The following is a 22,606-nucleotide window of genomic DNA, read 5'->3' as shown; positions in this document are numbered from 1 at the left end:
TTCTAGGTATGGGAGTGAAGATACCATCTTGGAAATGGCTCATCTATTCCTATCCATCCCAGCAGATACAATATGGGTGAACTGAGCTCTTCCCAAATTCCTGACCTATAAAATGATTAACAATAAAAAATGCTGGTTTTAAGTCAGTAAGTTCTGGGAATAGTAGGCTATGTAGCAATAGTTAACCCAAACCAATGGAAGGTTAGTGAACATTTTTTGGAATACATTTGTAAAAATCAAAGTTGCTTCCCACATTAGCATTTTTTATCAAGGAAACCATTCACTAGAACATTTTGGTAAAAAAAAAAAATTACGTTGTAAAGGCAAGAAAAGGTATTTCATTTACATGTATTAAGATTTCCAGAGAATTTATCCAAAACAGAACTCCTTATTATATAAATAACAATAACAAAAAATAGATTCTTTTCACATCCATCTTTTCTCTCTGAGCAATGATAAAGGGTCAGCATTTACAGCGACCTAAAAATTTCAGCTGAACAGTTTGTGCCTTTTTGACCTGACAGAGAATTGATGAGAGAAGAGGATGTTGAGTTCATAAAAATGACAAATGCTTCTGTCATTATGGGATGCATTAATCTCTCTGTCAGGAGAAGACCTTTCATTTGAAGGATAAGTTAAATAAAATCTTAATGTTGAAATTCTATTCCAAATGAAGATAAAAGTTTAGTAGCTAAGCTTTCATTCGGAATGAAATAATTTTTTAACTTGTAAGTATGGACATTTATCATTAAAATGTCACAATTCTGTCTAAACAATAAAATTTCAATGAGTGGATATTGATTGAATAGTGAAACATGAGGAAATAAATTACACACACACACACACACACACACACACACATACACACACACGCACATACAGGCAGACATTTTTCAGGAAAAAGTTTCTAAAAGTTCTGTGGACAAAAGTATCCACTCAGATTTGTTTTACTCTTTTTTTAAAATTTTTTTACTTTTACTATTTTTTTTATCAAGTATTATATTACTTTTTTCATTTTTCTCAATCAATATAAAAACAAGCCTTCAGAAACCCTAATTTCATGAGTTATTGACAGGTTAGAGAATTGTAAGGAATAAAGCAATACTACCATCCAATAACCAAGGATTAAAAGGAAGTAAGACATTTGAAACAGGGACTGGGAGAAATTGTGGTTGGTTCCCAGTTTCAGCTCTGGATGCCACCAGAGCATGTCATAGACTGTCAAACCCTGAGAGTTGCTCTTCAAAAGGACAATAGTGGAGTGGTGGAAAAGAAGGGTTCACTGTATTTTCACATTTCCTCAAGGTCTGAACTTTCTGAGTAGAGAGTGCTAGCATCCAGGTGAAAAGATGAATGACTGGAAGCACACTTTGGAAGTTAAATTTAGATGCCCCAAGGATGGATTTACAGATTTTTCTTCCCTGGAAACTTTCGTTTAGATTATAAAGAATAATGGTTCCGAAAATCTTTGCTTTCTCTCCCCAGAGAGAATGTTTGTATTAGAAAGATAAGTCCTCTCCTTATCTTGAGGGAGAATGGACAACTGTACCAGGTATCCTATGAAAGCTCAGGGATTCATCATTTGGTGGTATTCTTTTCCTGTGGTAAAGACCTCCCCACTGTGCATACCACAATAGTGGTTCAGAGTGTGGCAAGCCAGAATTAGAAGTTCTATAAGCAAATAATGAGTCTGTTTACTGCGCCATAGATCTCCTACATGTGGTCTACAAGGTAAAACCCCCATCCTTGTGGAAATGTGATGTTGTTTGGGATTTGGTGTTCCTTGAATCTACTTAATCAGGTTTCTAGCCTTACTCATTTTCTGTGATTTCCGAGAATTAAAAAAAAAAAAAAAAAATCATACTATTTGTTGAAAAATATCATTCAAGAAAAAATTAAACATTTATTATTTTAACTTTGCCAATCATACTTCAGATAGAGCACTAATCTCCAGAATCTATAAAGAACTCAAAAAACTCTACTCCAAGAATTCAAATAGTCCAGTCAACAAATGGGCTAAGGAAATGAATAGACACTTCACAGAAGAAGATCTACAAGCAATCAACAAACATATGGAAAAATGTTCAACATCTCTAGTAATAAGAGAAATGCAAATCAAAACCACCCTAAGATTCCATCTCACCCCAATTAGAATGGCGATTATCAAGAATACGAGCAACAACAGGTGTTGGCGAGGATGTGGGGAGAAAGGTACACTCATACACTGCTGGTGGGGCTGCAAATTAGTGCAGCCACTATGGAAAGCAGTGTGGAGATTCCTTAGAAAACTTGGAATGGAACCACCATTTGACCCAGCTATCCCACTCCTTGGCCTATACCCAAAGGACTTAAAATCTGCATACTACAGAAATACAGCCACATCAATGTTCATAGCTGCTCAATTCACAATAGCCAGACTGTGGAACCAACCTAGATGCCCTTCAATTGATGAGTGGATAAAGAAACTGTGGTATATATATACAATGGAATATTACTCAGCCATAAAGAATGATAAAATTATGACATTTGCAGGCAAATGGATGAAATTGGAGAATATCATGCTGAGATAGGCCGATCTCAAAAAGCCAAAGGACGAATGATATCGCTGATAAGTGGAGGATGACACATAATGGGGGGGAGGGAAGGGTTAGAGTTAGGGTTAGGGAGGGGGGCAAGTATGGAGGAAGGAACTACTGTATAGAGGGTAAAGAGGGGTGGGAGGGGTGGGGGGAAGGGGAAAAAATAACAGAATGAATCAAACAACATTGCTCTATGTAAATTTATGATTACACAAATGGTATGCCTTTACGCCATGTACAAACAGAGAAACAACATGTATCCCATTTGTTTACAATAAAAAAAAATAAAAATAAAAATAAAATTACGTCAAATTTTAGCTAACAACCAAACTCTTTGGGAATAAGGGCTAAATTTAGGAAACCATTTGTCACTTCTTTGAAATGGGTGAAATTGTTGGGGGTGATGTGCAGTTTTGCCAAGTTTACATCTGCAATTCTGGCAATGCCTTCTATTAGCTAGATCTCAATAAACTTCAACAGAGTAAGTAACAGTAACAGAGTCCTTGTGTGTGGGATTTGGGACTAGATAGCCATCCCCAAGTCTCATTAGAGAGGTGATTCATGGTGAAACTAATATAAAACTAACTTGTAGTTCAATGGTATTTGGTAGATCCAACAAGAGGGCATGTGGTCATGATAGAGGAATATGGGTCCGTCTGGAGGCCAAAGCAGGAGCCAAAAGAGGACGCACTCTATTGTCCTTTGGCAGACTCGTAGACTGAAGTCATATGGACCGATTGGTAATTGCACACCATAGTGGAGGAGACAGAGTGGGCCTGGAGCTAGCAAAGGTGAGAGTTAAGGTCATACTTCAAACTATGTGATTTTTATATGACTCAGTTCTCTTTTATGTATATATACATAGGTGATGGATTATACATAGTAACTAGCCATTTGTTATCAGCTGTGACTAGTCACTTTTTCAACTGATGACCTAAAAGATACAGCCTTCATGCTTATTTTAGTTGCAAAGTACAAATGATTTCATACTTCAAATAGTTGACTTAAAAATTGTATAGCTTGCATGAGAGCAAGACATTGCAGACCTTTGATCATCACCCTCTTTTGACCTTTTAGAGGGACCATTAGTCACTAACACATACTTGTGAGAGTGTAGGCTTTCATAATTTGCCCTAGTTGATATTTTACAAAATATAATTTAATAAATGCTATAAGTGAAACAAGCAAGAATATTTTACCCTCAGAAAATAATGATAAATTCACACTAGTTCCATTATCCAAACGACACTAGTGAATGAAATAGAAATATTGGGTGAATGGCCTACATTGTCCTTTCCAGGGAGCTCCTTACCCTTGGTAAAAAGTAATCTAGTTTCCTGCTTGGCAAAGGTTCTTGTATCAGGCCCACACACCTTGATGGCAGTATGGTTTAAAGACATCCATTTGTGTTAGCTCTAAACCTGTGCTGTTGGACCATCCTTTTTCCTATGTTTGGCTTCCAAGCAGGCTTTGGATATAGAAAAATAATAACATGAAGCAAACCAATGTGTCCTTATGAATTAATTAGAAACTGTTATCTTTGTATTAAGGAACTAATTGGAATTCTGTATGCAGTAAGATTTTATAATACAGATCAATTCATCTCAAAATGTGCTCTAGACTACTTGACAAGTTGGAGACTTGAGCCTGCAAGAGTCACAGATCGACCCAGTGCTGTCCAGACTCCACAAAAAGGCAGAATCTCCTAAATCACGTCCTGAAACTTCAAACACAGGAGAGAGTTGAGAGTATGGGTTAGGGGACAGTACAAGGACACCCAGAGACACTGTTTATTTTTATACAGTTTTAAAAGGAATCTGTGCCTACTATTGCTTTGACTAGAGAAGAAAATAAGAATAGTATCCTTGTTGATACCATAAAGGACACTGAGGTGTGTTTGTGTTTGTGTGTACGTGTGTGTGTGTGTTATTAATATTATGTATGAAAAGAGTTCCTTTTTCCTATGCTTCTTAGTATTTCACAAATATTCAGCTTATAGCATGAGTCAGGAATAAAGGGGTGGAGGTAAAATGATGAATGACACCATGATTAATCTCCAAATTCACAAGACTAAATTAAATAGAAATGATGAGTAAAGAGAAGAAGTATTGAAGAAGATAGGGAGTAGAGAAGACAAAAATAGGAAGAAAAATAAACTGGGCCTGAGATGCCCTCTCTAATCAAGTTCATACACTTGGCATAATGTCCCTAAGTTTAGCCAGGCTCTTCTAGAACCTGAGGGTGCAGAACTGAACAAAATGCATTGTAAGTGTTCCTGTTCTTATGGAACATATTATTTTAGAGAGGAAGGAGCCAAGTAGCTATATGTGTGTGTATGTGTGTGTATATATATATACATATATATGTATATATATATATATGCTTATATATATACATATTTTATATATATATATAGCAAAGAATACACGAGGCCTAATATAAATTAAATACCCTTGATAGAGGTATATGAGATCCTACATGAAAGTGATAACAATTACTTGATGTGAGTCAACATAAAGGTGAAAGAAAATAACAAAGGGGGAGGTGTCAGGAAAAGGTAAAGATTGGGCCACCAAAAGAACATCTGATGAGATGATATTTGTGGTGAGACCCAAATAACATACAGGATCCAACCATAAGAATACCTTAAGCACAAATTTTCCAAGCTCAGGAAACCCAAAGGTAGGAGCAAGTTTAGTGTGCTTAAAAGGCCAGGCAGAGGATAGAGTAATAGGACTGGAACATACCAGTGTGAAACTGAGGGGAGAGGACAGAGACCAGTCAGGGCAGATCACAGGAGAAGGTTTTACATGCCAGGGTAAAGAGTTGAGCTTACACTGTAGTTACATTGAAAAACTTTAGACATTGTAAGAAGAGACTTAAGAATGAAATTATACATGATACAAACCCTACATATTTCTGGAGATACGTAACATTACTAACAGCTAGTCATCAAAAGTCAGTGTAGCTTCTTGAATGGAGACAAAATATTCCTAGACAATATTATGAAAGAGGCTAAATCCAGTTATTTCTAGGGAAATTTTCAGTTTTTAAAAATACCTTAAAATTTAAACTGCATTTGGCTCCATGTGGAAAGCAAAAGGAAGCTGGTACAGTGCCCCTATTGATCTAATTTGACACGAGCTTTTTTCTAAAACATTGTTAATGTTTAAGATCATTTTATTGAATATCCACAGGAAATAATACTATTATTGCCTTCAGTTTTTAAAGATTCTGAAGAAATCACAGTGAATGAGAAATGAACTCAGCTGTTCTGCCCTGAGACATGGAGATGGTCCCTCAGGATAATAGAAATAAAAGATCTACAGGTTAAAGTTCCAGTTTAGGAACACAGTCCCTCCTAAAGAAAGAGGAACCAATATGAAAAGCATCAAGGAATAAAGAGAACACAGAAAAAGATATAATAGCACAGAAGAAGCAGGAGGGAAGAGACTAATTCCCTCCCTGGAAAATTCTTCTGAAAAACTTTTGATTTCCATATAGTTAACAATTTTTTTAAAGGAATTTAAAGCTAATGGTCTTTTCTGAGTAGAGACTACTCAGAGAAATAATGCAGCAACCAATTTACAACAGAACTTGATTTTATTTTATCAAAATGTGTTCTTATGAATTATCCAAGAATATTTGTTGTTTCAAAAATGACTTGGTATTTCTCCATATGATTCAGAGTGAAAAATTATTTCATGAACTAATAATAATAAAAGAATAAGTTTAAAAAATACCTAGGAATTATTAGAGTGTAAATAATGGATCATGCAGAAAAATGCAAAGTAATAAGTTTGATATACTTATTTATAATTATTTAAGAAGTTCAGTGAATTATGCATTTCAAAAACATAAACATGATTTTATTCCAAATGATATGAATTCTATGGAATTCTGGTCTTTCTTATAGGATTTTGTCCCAGTGTGAGTCTCTTTTGCATAATATACTAATTCCCTCTTTTAGGATGTTCTGATGTGAACAAATCATGCACTGTGGCATCATGAATAATTCAGTCATTTTCTGTAGATTGCTGGTATGGTGGTCATGGCTTAAACAAAATGAGCTGGTATCCTGGCACATCGTTTCTAATAAGGCATTACTGTATAAGGCATTACTGAAAGAAATAAGGAAGGAAGGAGGATGGCAGGGAATGGAGGAAGGAAGAAAATCTTTCTCCCAGAAATATTCTGCCATAATTGACATGTTACCTGTATAAATGCATCTCAATCCTGCTCAAAGGGTACCCTGGGGAATCTTTCAAGGTAGGAAGGTAGATACACACTCCATCCAGCCTGACTTAGTGTGCATTAGGGAAAGATGTGCTCTGGATTATCTATAACAGGTGGATGAAATCCATCTGAACTGAATTGAGTCCCAGCTGAAACACAGACATTTTCATTTTGGAGAACAAACTGAATCTCAAGATTCTGATTCATTTTGCTCATCTGAGAAATGGAGCTAATGATACCTATTTTCAATTAGATGAAGCTCAGGAGAGATGTTTCGGAAGCAATGGTGCAAACTGAGTAAGTACTTAATGAACAATAGCTGTTATTATAGTAAGTCAAATAACATAAATTCACAATTTTGCTTTCCCCCATTTTTATTGAAGTAATTATTTTTTGCAGTGCTAGGAACCAAACCCAGGGCCTTAAGCATGCTAGGCAAGTGCTCTACCAATGAACTATATTCCCAGCTCTTAAAGTCATTTTTAGATGAAAGGACAAATAGGAGAAGTGTTTACAGACACAGAGAACTTTCTTTAAATTAACTGCACATTGGATAAGGAGCAGGTATTAAGAGAAAAGACTGATTATGAGCAACAATAGTTTTCTTCTCTTTTTAGGACATGCCCTATCTGAGCTCTTGAGCTTATTAAAAGAAATATTTGTCTCATATAGAATATGAAAATATAAGCATTATTGATATTGGGAGGGCATAGTGATAACTACATGAAACATAATTTCTTGATATTATTAAGTCCAATATAATAACAATGACTTACCAGAAAAACATTATATATATAAATATTACATATAAATATTATATAGGTATAAACTGATCTTTTAATATGAATTTGTTTTCAAAAGCAAAAGAGTTTCTAAAAAGATACACAATGTGAGATTTATTCATGAACTCTCTTCCTTTTAATGAATAAATAATTAATTCAGTAAGTATTTTGATGCAATGCTTACTCCAGTAAAATCTGAATTTAAAGTTGAACAGACTAAGAAACGGGAAGTACCAGGAGGGGAATCGGAGTTCCAAACATCTTTGTCTTCAGCTTCTGGTCTAAATACTGAAGAGGCAATCAATGTAAAATCCTCTGGGATTCCAGCCAACTAACAAGGATGGAAAATAAATTCCAACGCACTTTACATAGACCAAGGTTGCTAGTGGAGAAAGGGTTAAAATTTTTATTTTACCCTCATCACTCAAGTTTATGAATTATACAACAGTACCTTCTCAAACCAAGACTGGACACATGTATTCTAAAGTGTATGTAGCTTCCATCAAGTAGTTCCTGCATGTGGAAGACAGGGAGGAACTCAGTGGCACAGAAAAGGAAGGAAGATATGAAAAGGGAAAAAGTCATCAACATGTTAGAATGTTATGAAACTAGGAGACAAATAAAAAGAATAATGCATTTTTACATTACTATGTTTTTAACATTTTATTTATCTCCAACTGAAGTGTTTCCTTTAAGAAACAGATGCTGGGTGCCCATATCATGGGCATGGAAGAGAAAAAGAAATAAATTTGAGGATGATTGTGGTAATAATGTTTAATAGATTAGACATTGAAGTTTATTGGAGATGGTGGCAAAACTTAAGGTTGGAGTGTTAATTTGCATTTATATATGAAATTTTGGCCCTGAGCTAATATCCAGTAATTCAAGTTCAACTTTTTGATGCAAACATCAAAGCATAACAATTGAGACAGATTCACATTCCTGTATGTGAAACATCTATAGATATTAAATGCCTATCTATAACTCTACTGAAAGCAGAATTCTCCTAGACCTTCAATTTTCAAACAGTGGCAACAGTAGAACCAGAGTAGAATCTGTGAATATGCCAGTGTGGTCCTGCCTCTGTCTGCCCCACAGACAGAGTGTGTTTAATATCTATAGATATCTTCTCTTAACTTGGATAAAAGAAGAAAATGGGGTTTTGGAGGGAGTTTCTAGGATAGGAGTCTAGGAAGAACTAAGGAGGTGGAGAACACCCCTTAGAAGGAGGCCCAACAGCAATAGGAGGTATTGTTCACAGATAAGATCTCAATAAACGTTTGTCAATTGGTTAACTTTACAGATAAGAATAAGTGTTATAGCATCATTGTTGTGAATTTTTCTTTTTTCTGTTAGAAGTCTTTCTTTTCATAAGAGGACCTTTTACTTAAAATTTCATCATTCTAAATTATCACCCTAGTTAGACTTTTCCCAAGTCCTCCAGAATTGATCCTATAATAACTAGGGTTGGATGGTAAAGGTAAAGAAAAAGTGAAATAACCCTATGTAATGGTTAAACAAACTCAATAATCTCAATTTTTATGCCAACTTACGAGCATAATATATAGGTTGAATTCGATTAAAACAAAATACTGTTATGGATCAGAATCCGAGACTCAGAACTTGGTGTTTCTGAGGTCAGAAAGGAAGAGGGAAATGGACAATTGGATGTCAAATTGAAGTTGACACGAGAATGTCCTGGCAGCTCTGTGCCAGTGCCAGGTGGATTGCTGCTTGATGCAGATGCTGACTGTATCACCACCTGGGGGCATGAATCATTGCTGGTGTCTCACATCATCCTTACCATCTGTCACCATAAATTTAGCAGCCTGGCTGGCACCTGAACAAGGGTGTGGGGCAGACAGAGGCAGGACCACACTGGCATATTCACAGACTCTACTTTGGCTCTACTATTGCCACTGTTTGAAAATTGAAGGTCTAGGAGACTTCTCTGCTTTCAGTACAGCTAGAAAATTCTACTGTATGTTTGAAGATGATCAGGATGCTAATAAGTGAGAAAGAGGAAGGCAAGCAAGTCAGCAGCACTAAGGACTGACAAAAATATTCCCTTTGGACATCATGGTTTCCATTTACCCCATAAGAGCCATATTATAGACTATTCACCTTCAATAATTAAGTTCAAATGGAGATAAGGTGAACGAATCTCCAGATTACTTTCATATCTCTTAGAGATATCATTAGGGCAAGGGACACTAGGTTCCTATGATTTGCAGGACAACAGGTGCAGTGACAGAAAGCAAGAGATAGCAGGGAAACAAGTAGCCTGGCCACATCATATAAAATGTGTGGGAGGCTCCATTTCTCTATATAAATGTCCTCAAGGCAAACAGAGCTACATATGTGTTGTAGGCTACTTGAGACTTGTCTTGGTATATTTTACATCCACAGAGGCATTTCTGTTGGGGTGGGAGAGAAGAAAACAACAGGGACAAAAACTCTCTAGCTGTAGGATTAGAATCTTCTCTCCAGGACAAGGTGGTTACTCCCTGCTGTGGGTTCAACACGACAGCCTCTTATTTGAGCAATTCAAACTGTCAGAAGGGAACCCCATCTTTTGGATCCTAGTTCTGTAAGAAGAGAATGCTCAGGGCTGATCTAAAACTGAAACCAGTTTGGCTCAGCCACAGGGCTGTTATCTAGAGATGGCTTCCAGTCTTCTTGTGCTAACATTTATAATTATTCTTTCCAGTGAGCATCTATTCCCTTTGATGGTTTATGAGTTCATACACCTTTGGGTATTTCAGTCCTGTATACAAACTTGGAATAATGGGCTCAACTCTTAAGTACCGATATATTTCAGTATCAGCAAACTTGCTTATGTTGTCTGTGTGGGTAAAGTCACATAAAGAGCCAAGCAGTTATGTGGTGGTATTCATCAGTGTGGACAGCTCTGTACTTAGCTGGATGAGAAATGTAAAATGACTACTGCTGGCATCAGAAATTTTTAGCATATTTTTCCAGGCTGAAGTGATGAGTGAGCAGGTAGAAAATTCCTTCTCTTCTCAAGCACAGTGCTACAGGAAGGATCTAGCAAAGTGGTAGAAAACTGAGATTAAACCCCAAGGAAGGTCTATCTGAGTTAACATCAGCAGCCTTAGCTCTATTCAAAATGAACATTTGGCAGAAATTCAATGATGGACCAAACATGCCTGTAGTGTCAGTTAGACATTTTCTGTCCCATTATTTTCTACAGCCCCACAATCAGCAGAGAAGTCATGAGTAGTGTGCAGAAGGTGCTTCCCATCCATACAGTCATTAGTTTAAACCTTAACTCTACGGCATGCCAACTGTGAATTCAGGAAAAATTCCTTAATGACCTAAGGGCCTCCATTCCTTTTTTGTTGCATGTACAGTATAATATCAATATTCTGAGAGCTGTGGTGAAGATTAAAGTTACAAGGAAAATTCAAGTGAAGTGTGATGTTGAATAGACAAGATCAATAAGATGCCTTTGAAGGTCATTGAAATTGTTATTGGGATGATGTTTAAACAGGTCATTCATAGCTATCCAAATAAAGTAATGCTAATGACATATAGTTTAGTGTGCCTGCATATATAGTGCTTCGAGTTATAGTCACAGTGTGTTGCCCTTCAAACTTAAGGGCATTTAGGGAATAAATATTACCCAGATAGAAGAACTTTAAATTTTACTAACATCATCGCCTTGTATTTTCAGTCAGGGAATATCACATTGCCTGAAAAAAATTATAGAAAGTTTAAATGCAAACTTATACAGATTTTTAAACACACCTATAGTAACTCCTCAGTACAGTGTGCAAATGTGAAATTAAGTTCAAATGAGATTTCTGCCTTCCCTTGTTTCTTCAGTATATCTCCCTCAATATACTAGCACAGCTACTTCATCCTTTGGCAGCTGCTTCATGACTCTCTAGGACTGGCAATGTTTTAATCTAGACCTTTACATGAATTCTTCAGTAAAATTCTTTCATTTGTTTAAAGAAAAAAGCAAACTCTGATTTTTTTCTTCATTAACAGAAAAATTATTATTTGCTATTAGATCTTCCCAGATGTTGATTGTTACTGAATGTTAATATATGTACTGTTTAGGAAAATAAAACCTTCCAAAGAGAAGAGTCATGTAATGTAGAAAAATAAGCTATTTAAGGATGAATTGTGAAGGCCCAAGACAATACTGGAGCAAAGATCAATTCTGAATTGTTGGCCTTGTCAAGATGAGCATTTTAACAACCAAAAATGCCACTAATTTATTTTTAATGAATTTGACATTAAGATTATATGTTATAGTCAAGGAGACTGCCATCATGCTTTCCTCAACATTACGCAGTGCTATTTTTTGAAACCCTGAAAATATCCTCACTAAAAGAGGCTGTTAGCATGTAAGGAACCCATCACTAAAGACAAATGTTCTGTAGCCTTGTTGCCCTCTGTTCCAAATAGTAGCAACAATTAACCATAATCACTTTCACATTAACTTTGATGCAAATTATTTTCTCATTAGGTGGAAAAAGAAAAAGTGCTATCTTTTGTGCACAAAGGGTGAAAAAATATGTATTTTCTCTGCTTTAGAAACTCTGGAAAGACATGCACACAAATGCATACACTCAAAACATGTAGTAGGGGGAACATCTGGATGGATGGAGAGAGAGGCTGTTAAGCACAACCATTTAAAAATTTTGTTGGACTTTGGAAACATGCAAATGTATAGTTGAAATTTTTTAAATATACCTTCATGAGATCTTCTTTCATGGATATTCATTTTCTCTTACATTTCTTGAACACAATTATATTTTCTACAAACTGGACACCATTAATTCCGTTCGAAGAAAGAATGACATATGAAATTAGGCAGGCTATTTTTCTATGTGTCTTTTAGAATTGTAAAATTAATTTTATATTCATACTTTTCCCAATGATTGTTATATCTTCGAGATATCTCCCAGATCATATTAAGAGTAGTTTCTGGGGTAGTGATCTGGGGTCACCTGGATCCCATGCCTGACCCAAGATTGAGGGGGAAATGCTTCTCTGAGATTCTAGATTACTGAATAAGGAAACTGCTCAGGTTTATCACTTACAAAGGTTTCAAAGGATAATACAGACAACATCTCACAATTCCCTGTTAACTCTTTAGCCTTTGCATCAAGCATGTTTCGGTGAATGTGACCATTAAGAGATACATTACACATGACTAAAAGGAAACAACAAAACTCTTTCAGTGTTTTTGAAAAAGAATACTGTTATACCTGTGTTTTATTATAAATAAACAGGTTCTGTCATATTTTATCTTCTTGCCAGCAAATGAAGGACATTATTTCATAAAGCTTCTAAAATGTACATGAATATTTAATTAAATCATATTTCCTTGAGAAAATAAAGTTCATTCGCATTTATAGCAGACAGTTGTGAGGAGCTCATAATTGTCATAAGACCAGGGTAGCCAGTACCGGTTGCTTGTGGAACAAAACTCCTCAATTTTAAAACCTTTTTAAAAAATAAACATACAATCATAGGTGTTCATTTACTTTAAAAATTCTAAAGATGAAGAAAATTATTGTCTATATATTTAAGTCCTTGTATAAATTACAAAACTCAAGTTTATGTTACAGAGTCCCTTCCCCATAGGAAGCATAAAGCACTTTTGTGGTACCTTTCACCAGTAAGTATCACATTGAAGTTGACAAATGAAATAAAAGTCAATATTGCATCTTTAAGCCCTAAGACAACATTCTTCTAAGCTGTCTCTTGTGATGAATGAGCTTCAAAAGTCATTAGATTGCCATGATTTAACTCAATCTGAAATAAAAATATAGAAAAGTAATACATATATTGACTTCAGTAGAACTCTGAAATATCAGTGAACTGCAGACTCTTCTTGCTTGAGGTCCACAAACACCCTTTGGAAGACAACCAAGAGTAGTTTCAGACCATGATAACAAAATAAAATTATAATAATAACAATAATAATAATAACAATAATAAAATAAAAATAACAATAACCAATAATGAGGTAAACTCCCCTTTAAAAAGGCAATATGTGTTGCCTGGACTGTCAGGAGAGAGTTCGATTATACCTGACACCCAAATGTTTTTCTAACCAGAGTTCAGCCAGTTGCATCGTTGAAGCAAAAGTACTTGCCTTGGATCCTAAGCACATCTTATACTGCTTAGGGTCCAAGTTAGGGTCACAATGAACTGGATGGAAAATATGCACCACTCCCACTTCTTGACTTCTGAAGGGCCGTAAGCCAGATAGAATGACTTTATTGTAGAGATCTACATCTTCCAGTCCCCAGCCTTGTATTGAGGTATCAAATCCACCTGCACCAAGAAGATCACTTTTGTAAATACAGGTGATTCCATAGCCATAGTCTCTCCAAAATCCAGTCTTTTTTGAGAATACAAAATCATCATCAGTGGGAGGATTTCCCCCGTGGGTTACCTTTGGGTCATACTGGCTAAAGATGATGGGATAGTACACCTGTTGTCCCTGAATTGTATTGTCTCTGCATCGTTGGAGAAAGTCTCCTCTGAAGATCAAGTCAACATCACAAAATAGCAGCAAAGTGTCATTGTTGAATTGGGAAGAAGCCATTTCAAGACCAAGACCTCTGGAAAACTCTCCCTTCATTGGAATCAGGGTCATTTCTGCTTGAGGGTACTTGCTCTGATATTCTTGTATCAGTTCAATATGCTTGTTGGAATCCTGGCCAGAATCCCGACTGAAAAGGATAATGACCAGCTTTACATTCTGGTTTGGGATCAGACAAGTACTTTCAAAGTTCTGCATGAATCTCAAGAAAATATCATACCTTCCAATGAGGGGAACGAGAATGTGTATTTTCTTTTCATTATGCCCTCCCATTTCTTTGGCTCCTTGAAGAGAAGACAGAATCTTTAAAGAATTAGATATAAAGGAGAATGACTGAGTGTCACTGTTAATACTGTCCACAAGACTGCTGACGTCTAGCTCTTCCGTTTCTCTGAAGAAAGGCTTACTGAACAACTGCTGAAGATAGGCGTGACGCCTCACTGGCACAGTCAGCTTCCTTCCTTTGTGCCTTTTGTATAAGAGTAGTAAATCCAAAATATACTCCACCCCATGCATGGGATCAACCCTGCGGTATCCATACTGAATTTCCTTGAAGTCAATGAGCCGTCCTCGACTTTTGGCATTCTCGTTGATCATCTCCATCACCTGTAGGACAGTGTCGTCTAATGCTGTTCTTAGGATGCTACTGATGCTCTGTCGAGGAGGCTGGTTCTCAGCAGCAGAGTAAAGGAGCTTCCCCGTCAGGAACTCCCATTCTATCACTTCATTTCTTTCCCGAGGCTGGAAGTGGTTGAAAGAAGGCATCACGCCCAGCTGCTGGTCCTCCTTGCTCACTTCACTGTTACTGAGTTTGCTCATCAGAGCACTCTCCCGGTGGAGCTGGATGGTGCGGTAACGAAGTTCAGAAATTTTGCGACTGAGCATGTAGTTATGCAGCCTGTATTGGTATGCAGGCCTTTTGTTGGGATGAAGTGTTATGGCTGCATGGATTTTGCTGTTGTGAAGGTCTTGGATATAACCCTTTCGATTGTGTTCATAGTTTTCGTGGAAGAGTTGCTGCATCTGAAAAGTAACAGGAAAACAGAACATTAGACTAATTTAAAAAGAAAGCTGGCATTAAACAAAAATATTAAATTAAAATATCTAAGAAAATTTATTTATATGATATTGCATAATAAAGTGGTTTGTAAAATTCACATTTAAAATAGATTAAAAGATTTATTTTTTAAAGTTGACAAAGTTGCATTTATTTATCATGTACAATATGATGTTTTGAAGTATACTGACATTGTGGGATGAGTAAATTTAGTTAATTAACATATTCATTATCTCACATAGTTATCATTTTTTGTGGTGAGGATACTTCTCTCTGCATTTTTCAAGAATATAATATGTTGTTATTAACTATAGCTACCAGATTGTACAATAGATTTATTAATTTTTTTTCTTTCTATTGTCGAACTGAAATTCTGTGTTATTTTACCACATCTCCTTAACCCCTAGTAACCACCATTTTACTATCTACTTCTATGAGGTCAACATTTTTATTTTCCATATGAGTGACATCATACAGGTCAAATTCACAGGCAGACATAACAAACTAACCTCCAGCTATATATTCTGAAATTGGGAATCTCTGCTTCCCTATTCATTCTAAAGCCAACACGAAGTATAAAATAAAACAAAAATTGAATACATCCACAAATCTTTAACAGATCACTGAGAAGAAAAGACTCACAATGGGTAGCATGAATTTTCCGAAAAAAAAAAAAAAAAAAAAAAAAAGTTCACCCTGAGGAATAAACAGATGACTTATTGCTTGGAATGGCAACAATAGGCAGTTTGCCAATAAGACTCAAATTTTATTTAGCATTCTGATGTACCAGGTTTACAGAGCAACTTAGTGATTAGATAATATAGAACAGAAACTATACCAATCTACACTATTAAAGTAGTTAGTTATCCAGATTAGACATGCTTGACATCCTTATGCTAGGAAGGTTTTCTACTAGTCTAGAACAAATTCCCTAACTCAGAAACAAAAGTAAAAAAAAAAAAAAAAATTTAAAAGATCAGTACTCAAAGTGCCAGCTGACTTTTCCTCCTCCACCAGGTGATCTTTTCCTTTTCATACTCATTCAAGACAAGTACCAAGAAGAGGAGGAGGAGGAGGAGGAGGAGGAGGGTGACCAGCTATAACAAGCAATGGTTGCAAATATACTGATGAATAAACAAAAAAATACTGAAAACTGAAGAGTACAAATCAGCAGCAGGTAAAAATTATAGACCAATTGCATAATTAAAAATAAAATAAATTAATGAAAATAGAGTGCTGTAGGGTGCTGCCTAAGAAAATCCCAAGGTAGCAAATTAATGACTCATGATGTTATGTTCAATCTGGAGTTCAAGTTTATCAAAAAAATTAATTAACAAAATTATAACCTCTCAAAAATTAAAGAACTCAAATAAATGAGCTTAAAGAAGATAAATGTAAGCTGTTGAAGCTAAAGAAAGAAATGGAGAAAAAATAAAATTAATTTATAGTCATATTACAAGAAGCATAAAAAGAATTATAGAAAACATAGAAAAGATGAGAAAATTTAGGAAAGTAACAAATATAAAATAGCAGTTAAAAGTTTGTGTCCCTGTGTGTATCTACATGCATGTAGATATATTTAATACAAATGGATAATTAAGAAAATAAAAAAATCTGGTATGTAAAATAAGACACATTTTCCTTAAAACAAAGAAGGTGCATAGCTTGTGCAATCAGGCCAAGAGGGAAAAAAAGCAAAATAAACAACACTCTATTTGGCTGTAAATAGAAAAATAGTTACTCTTGCCAGAACATATATAGCAATATTTAATCCTGAATAACTGTAGAGTGACATCTAGGAAGACCCCAAGGTAGCAAATGGATGATTCATAATTTTATGTTCAATCAAACTAGAGCTCAAGTTTCTCTTCAAACAGTAGAATTCAAGTTGTATTGAAAAACAAAGAAACCACCAACAACAATAAAAACAGCTTCTAACATAAGAATTTGCAACAGATTATGTTGATAAATTCTTAGACACTTCTATTGAAAGTCTGGGTCTGTGTTATGTTCTCTTGAATCTGGGTGGCTTTGTGACTGGTTTAACTAATAGAAGTAGACTGTGCCCATTTCAAGATTAGTAGCTTCTATTTCTTATCTTTTTTTTTTTTTTTTTTTTTTTAAATTCTAATTCTCATTCTGCAGAAGCCAGGTTCTAAGTAAAGTCTGAGTTAGTTTCCATCTCGCACTGTCTAGGGCTTTCAGGAAAAATGTGGTGATGTGGCTGTATCGCTATAGTCTGCTGATTTCAGTTCTTTTGGATAAATACCAAGTATTGGGAAAACTGGGTTCTATGATGGTTCCATTCCAATAGTGATAACATGACTACTAATGTTTATAGCAGCACAATCCACAATTGCCAAGTTGTGGAAGCAGCTTTACTCAACTCAGGTAAAGAAAATGTGGTACATAGACACAATAGAGGTCTACTCAGATAAAAAGGAGAATGAAATTATGTCATTTGCTGGTAAAATAGAACATCATGCAATAAGCCAGATTTAGAATGTCAAGGGTCAATTGTTTCTCTTATGCATGGAAGTGGGAGAGAAAAAAGGTTTAAAAAGAGAGATCTCCAGAAAATCAGAGGGAGATCAATATAATAGAGATGGGGAGCCAAGGAGGAGGAAGGAGGGACAGGAAAGGGGAAGAACTGGGGAATGAAGTTGATCAAATTTTAAACTAGGTGCATGAATGAATATGTCACAATGCATTCCAATTTCATATAAAACTATAATGCATCAATTAAAAATAAATAAAATAAATAGGAGTAGAGGAAGGGAGTTAGGGGGAGGGAGGAGTGGAGAAAATGGAAGTACTGGGAATTAAAATGGAGAAAACTGTCATATGCATTTATAAAATCTACTATTAACTATAATTCATTAAGAAATTTAAAGAAAGTGGTGATAGCAAAATCCTTGTTCAAATCCCAGAGTCAAGAAAAAAGTTGTATTTCTCTTGTATACATTAAAGCAGTTTCTTTCTATTTCTAGTTTGCTGTTTAAAAAAAAAATCATAAATGGATTTTGAAGTTGATTGAATGGTTTTTATGCATACACTGAAAGGATTACATAATGTGTCATACTTTTCTTTTTCTTTTTCCTCTTAACTAGATGAATTGCATTGATTGATTTTCCTGTCAATTTCTTTTCCCTTTTTTTTTGTGGCGCTGGGGATTTGAACTCATGGCCTTGGGCTTGCCAGGTAATAACTCTTCTACTGAGCTACAACTCCAGCCATTACTGATTAATTTTATAGTATTATACTACTACCATTGTATCTCTTCAATAAAATCAACATAATTTGGTATGTTGCAGTTTTTATATATGGCTGGGATATGTTTGCAAATATTTTGTTTGGAATTTATTGTGAGATATTATTCTTCCCCAATTTCATTTATAAGTTCAATACAATCCAAATGCAAAAGGCTGTGTTGTTTTTAAGTTGTTTTATTGATATTGAAAAGTTGATTTTAAACATATATATAGAAATAAAAATGGCCAGGATTATCAAAAAAATCTTAATGAAGATACACTAAGATATAAAGTTACAGAAATTCAGACAGTATGTTATTGGTTCAAGGATAAACAAATAGAAAATGGAACAAAATACATAGTTCATAAATAGACCTCCACATGACTTATCACTTGACTTATGACAAATATCACAGTGGAAAATGAAGACAATGTGATCTTTTAAATAATGTCTTCTAGAGCAGATGGATATCTATATAAAAAAAATGAAAACTCATCCTGTGCATTCCACAATGGATGGATTATTTTTTATATATACAAATGTGAACAGTTTCTTGCTGAGAATTGCTTTGGCTATTCTGGACCTCTTATCTTTCTGTATGAATTTCATGACTACTTTTTCTATTTATATGAAGAAAATCATTGGAATTTTAATAGGGATTACATTAAATCTGTATAGCACTTTGGGCAGTATGGCCATTTTGACAATATTAATGCTGCCTATCCAAGAACAGGGGAGATCTTTCCATCTTCTAAGATCCCCTTCAATTTCTTTGCACAGTGTTCTGTAGTTTTCATTAGTTTTCATTTTAGTGATCTTTCAACTCTTGTAAGATTTTTTTTGAGACTATTGTGAATGGTGATAAAAAAATCAAGCAGTGGGGAGCTTCTCGAGTGCTGTTTTATTACATGATTACAAGTGTGAATTCCATCCCTGAAAATTCATTGAATTGTGACTTAGCATGTACTTGTTTATTCTATTCCCATTAATATAAGACACTTTAAAGGCATGCACATGCATGCATGTATAAGTATGTGCTTCTGAAATATGTACAAAATTGTATGTGGATATATGGATGGAGAGAGAGGGAAGAAGAGAGAGGGGACAGAGAGAGAGAGAGAGAGAGAGAGAGAGAGAGAGAGAGAGAGAGAGAGAAAGGTTATAAAAGAAGTTTTCCTAAAGAAGGTGACCTAGAAGGGTATAGAGTAATAACTTGGCAGATCCTTTATCTCCAGTGTTTTACCTGGTTCTTTTTCCAAACTCAAATTTTTACATCAACATTATTTGACTTTGAAGAATATAACTGTGGATATTTTGAGAAGGATTTTGGATTTGATTCAAGTTGAAGTAGTTTGGTTGCATCCAATATATTTTTTCTGAAAACGCATGCCAATTTGTATATGATACTCTGTGGTCAATGTTAAATCAAATTAAATCCATAATCTGAGGTGGGGTAATATACCTCCATTTATGCAGTATTATTATTTGTCCCTGATACTGCTTCAGTATTCTAATTTCAGTAATTTTTCATGGATTTTTTTCTTTGTATTCAAGAAGACAAAACAATTTCTGATCACATATAGACCACTAATTATAACATCATTAAAAGGTCTAAGCCATCTGAAACTATTTTCTTATGGTGTGTTTTATATTCCTAAAATGAAAGAATATGTTAATTTAAGAAACGTTGCTCAGAGGTGACCTTCTAAATTGTAGACTTATCCAACTTCTTTAGTGATAGTGAAGAGAGTAATGCTGTATGATTTGATAAAGGTGATACTTTGCTATAGAACAAATAATATCATAATATTGAAATGTGTAATTAACATATCACTTTGACCCAATTGCCTATAAGGTGCTTATCTTTAAATGAATTTATTTGAATAAGTATAATAAGCAGTGACAGTGGTGGGGAGAATCCTTAAAAGCAGCACATTTATACACACTCCAGGCAACAGAGTAATGATGAGAGCCTCTTGAATTTATGTCACACTTTTCATCAAGAAGCACAGACTCATCCACATTTTCAAGTTTATGTCTAGGGAGGACCAATCTAAACAGGAGAGGCAGAAGACAGTTTGAGAGCTAGGCTATGATTGAATCATTCTGCAGGTCTGAATTTGAATACTGGCTCCATCATTTCTAAGTCATTTCTTTGCCAGTTTATCTATCTCCTTTTCTATAAAATAGAAAAATATCAACTACACAATGTTTATTCAAATGTTATTAAATAAGATAAAGGAACATAAGGTGCTTAGCATTTTATTTCTCACACAGAAAGCATGCAGTAATGACAGCTATGTGTAAATAATGTTTCAGGAATATGTCAATCTTTTCCTGAGACTTCAGGTGGGAATCATTAGATAATGAGAATTGATCCCTTAAGTGGTCTTGCTTCACCTTTCTGTATTTCTGGGGATGCTTGGGAACAATTATAAATTTGGTCACAATACCTCCATGCCATTAACACCAAGTTATGTAATTCAGTCCAGAGTCTAAAACCAAAATTCTTTTGTCAGTTTTGAAACTTATCACGATACATTTTGAATGTAGCAAAATTGCTTTTTTAAGAAGAGTGTAAAATTTACTTTTAAAATTATACTGACTTGTCTGAAATAATTCAGAACTTCTAATTTAAGTTAGTTTCCTCTCCTTTAAAGAATTATCAGCTGATTTCATGGCTTTTCCTGAGCTTTTATGCTGAAAAAGAAAATCACTTCACAATAACAAATTTATAGCAGCAATTAACATCAATGTGTTCTGGCTGACCTTGGTACTTTGTATGTCATTCATAACCTCAACCTCTGAGAAGAACATGTATCTGAGAGACTAAGGAAAAATCTATTACCAAAAAAAAAAAAAAAAAATCAGAGAAAGAATAACTTCCAAGAAATAGTTTTATGTTAAATTATTATTATTACTCTATTACCATTAAACTTCTTTTATTGCCTTAGATTTATTAATAATGAAAATATGGCTTAGGTAATTAATGAAGTGGTTATAGCTATGTAAATTAGAAGCTTTGAAATCTTTTTAAAATACAGTAAAGAATTGGGTTGCAAACAGGCATAATGCAACTTCTGGAGCAATAAAACATTTGTAATATTCAATTTTGAGAATTGTTCCATAATTGTATAAATGTATTAGATTCCATTAAACTGTACACTTACAAAGGAAGAATTTAGTTGAATATAAATGATACTGTGATATTTTCTTAAAAACAATAGGGAGTGTCCAAAATAAAATATAGCCAAACTCAGCTTAAAAATGCAGATTGGATTCGTATTAGTCACCAAAATAGTGTAGAATTTCCAAAATTTGCTGAGGTTGTTTAGGATCATCCTGCTGGTCTGGAAGCAAGTGGAAACAAAAGGCCAAGCAGAGCAATGTCAGTGGTAAAAGATTTCACAGACAGTAGATTTTAGAAAGTACCAAGAAATACACAGTCTGAAAATGTGGGGCATAAAACCTGTGCTATGTTTATCACTGTGGGTGCAGGGAGCCAGCCGGTACAATCAGCCCCTGATGGCAATGTTTGTTTCAGAGAGGTAGAAGGGACAAAAAAAAATTAAGCACTTAAACCATTTTTTTTTTTTCATGAGGCAGGTTAAATCTGTGGCAGCAAAGAAAATCAATGCCTTTTCTTTGTGGAAATCAGCAAGCCTAGAACCATAACAAACACCCCCGCCAAAATAAATCTATGGTGAATGGCTTGTCCAGGAAAAATCATTTTTCTCTGCGATGAGAAAAATTTTTCTAAAAAAGAAAAATAGTATAGCAGATGCAAAGTCTCAATAAGAAAACAGATTAGATGAAAAAATATCACCTCCCTCCCCAAAACAAAAACAAAACAAAAAAGAAGTCATGGAACTGAGAAACTCTTTTTAACGTAAGCAACTGTTTTTAACAAACATTAAAAAAAAAAAGTTTTCTTCTGTCTTCAAAAATAACAAAGCAGAAATAAGATGTTAGAGATGTGATGGTAAGATGAAGTGTCAGCCCACGGAAGTTAGAAATAAAAAAGAACAAAACACGAACTACCACAGACTTAAAAATAAAATCAGAAGAAAAAACTAAGTATGGTGGAAAGTTCTCAGGAAGGAATAGG

The 22,606-nt window shown here is 34.9% G+C and overlaps 1 protein-coding gene across 1 annotated transcript in view; it reads right to left on the bottom strand.

Moving 5' to 3' along the window:
- Positions 1 to 12,816: 12,816 nt before the first annotated feature.
- CHSY3 (chondroitin sulfate synthase 3) overlaps positions 12,817 to 22,606 on the bottom strand; it is a 269,689-nt gene continuing 259,899 nt past the window's right edge. Inside the window, exon 3 of the mRNA XM_079145974.1 lies at positions 12,817 to 15,212. Coding sequence (XP_079002100.1) covers positions 13,650 to 15,212 — 1,563 coding nt within the window. The 3' untranslated portion in view covers positions 12,817 to 13,649. The remainder of the gene's footprint in view (positions 15,213 to 22,606) is intronic.

The sequence above is a fragment of the Sciurus vulgaris genome (genome assembly GCF_902686455.1).
Source record: "Sciurus vulgaris genome assembly, chromosome: 6".
NCBI classification, from domain to species: Eukaryota; Metazoa; Chordata; class Mammalia; order Rodentia; family Sciuridae; genus Sciurus; species Sciurus vulgaris.
The sequence above is the reverse complement of the archived record's forward strand: the minus strand, read 5'-3'. Positions and strand labels throughout refer to the sequence as shown.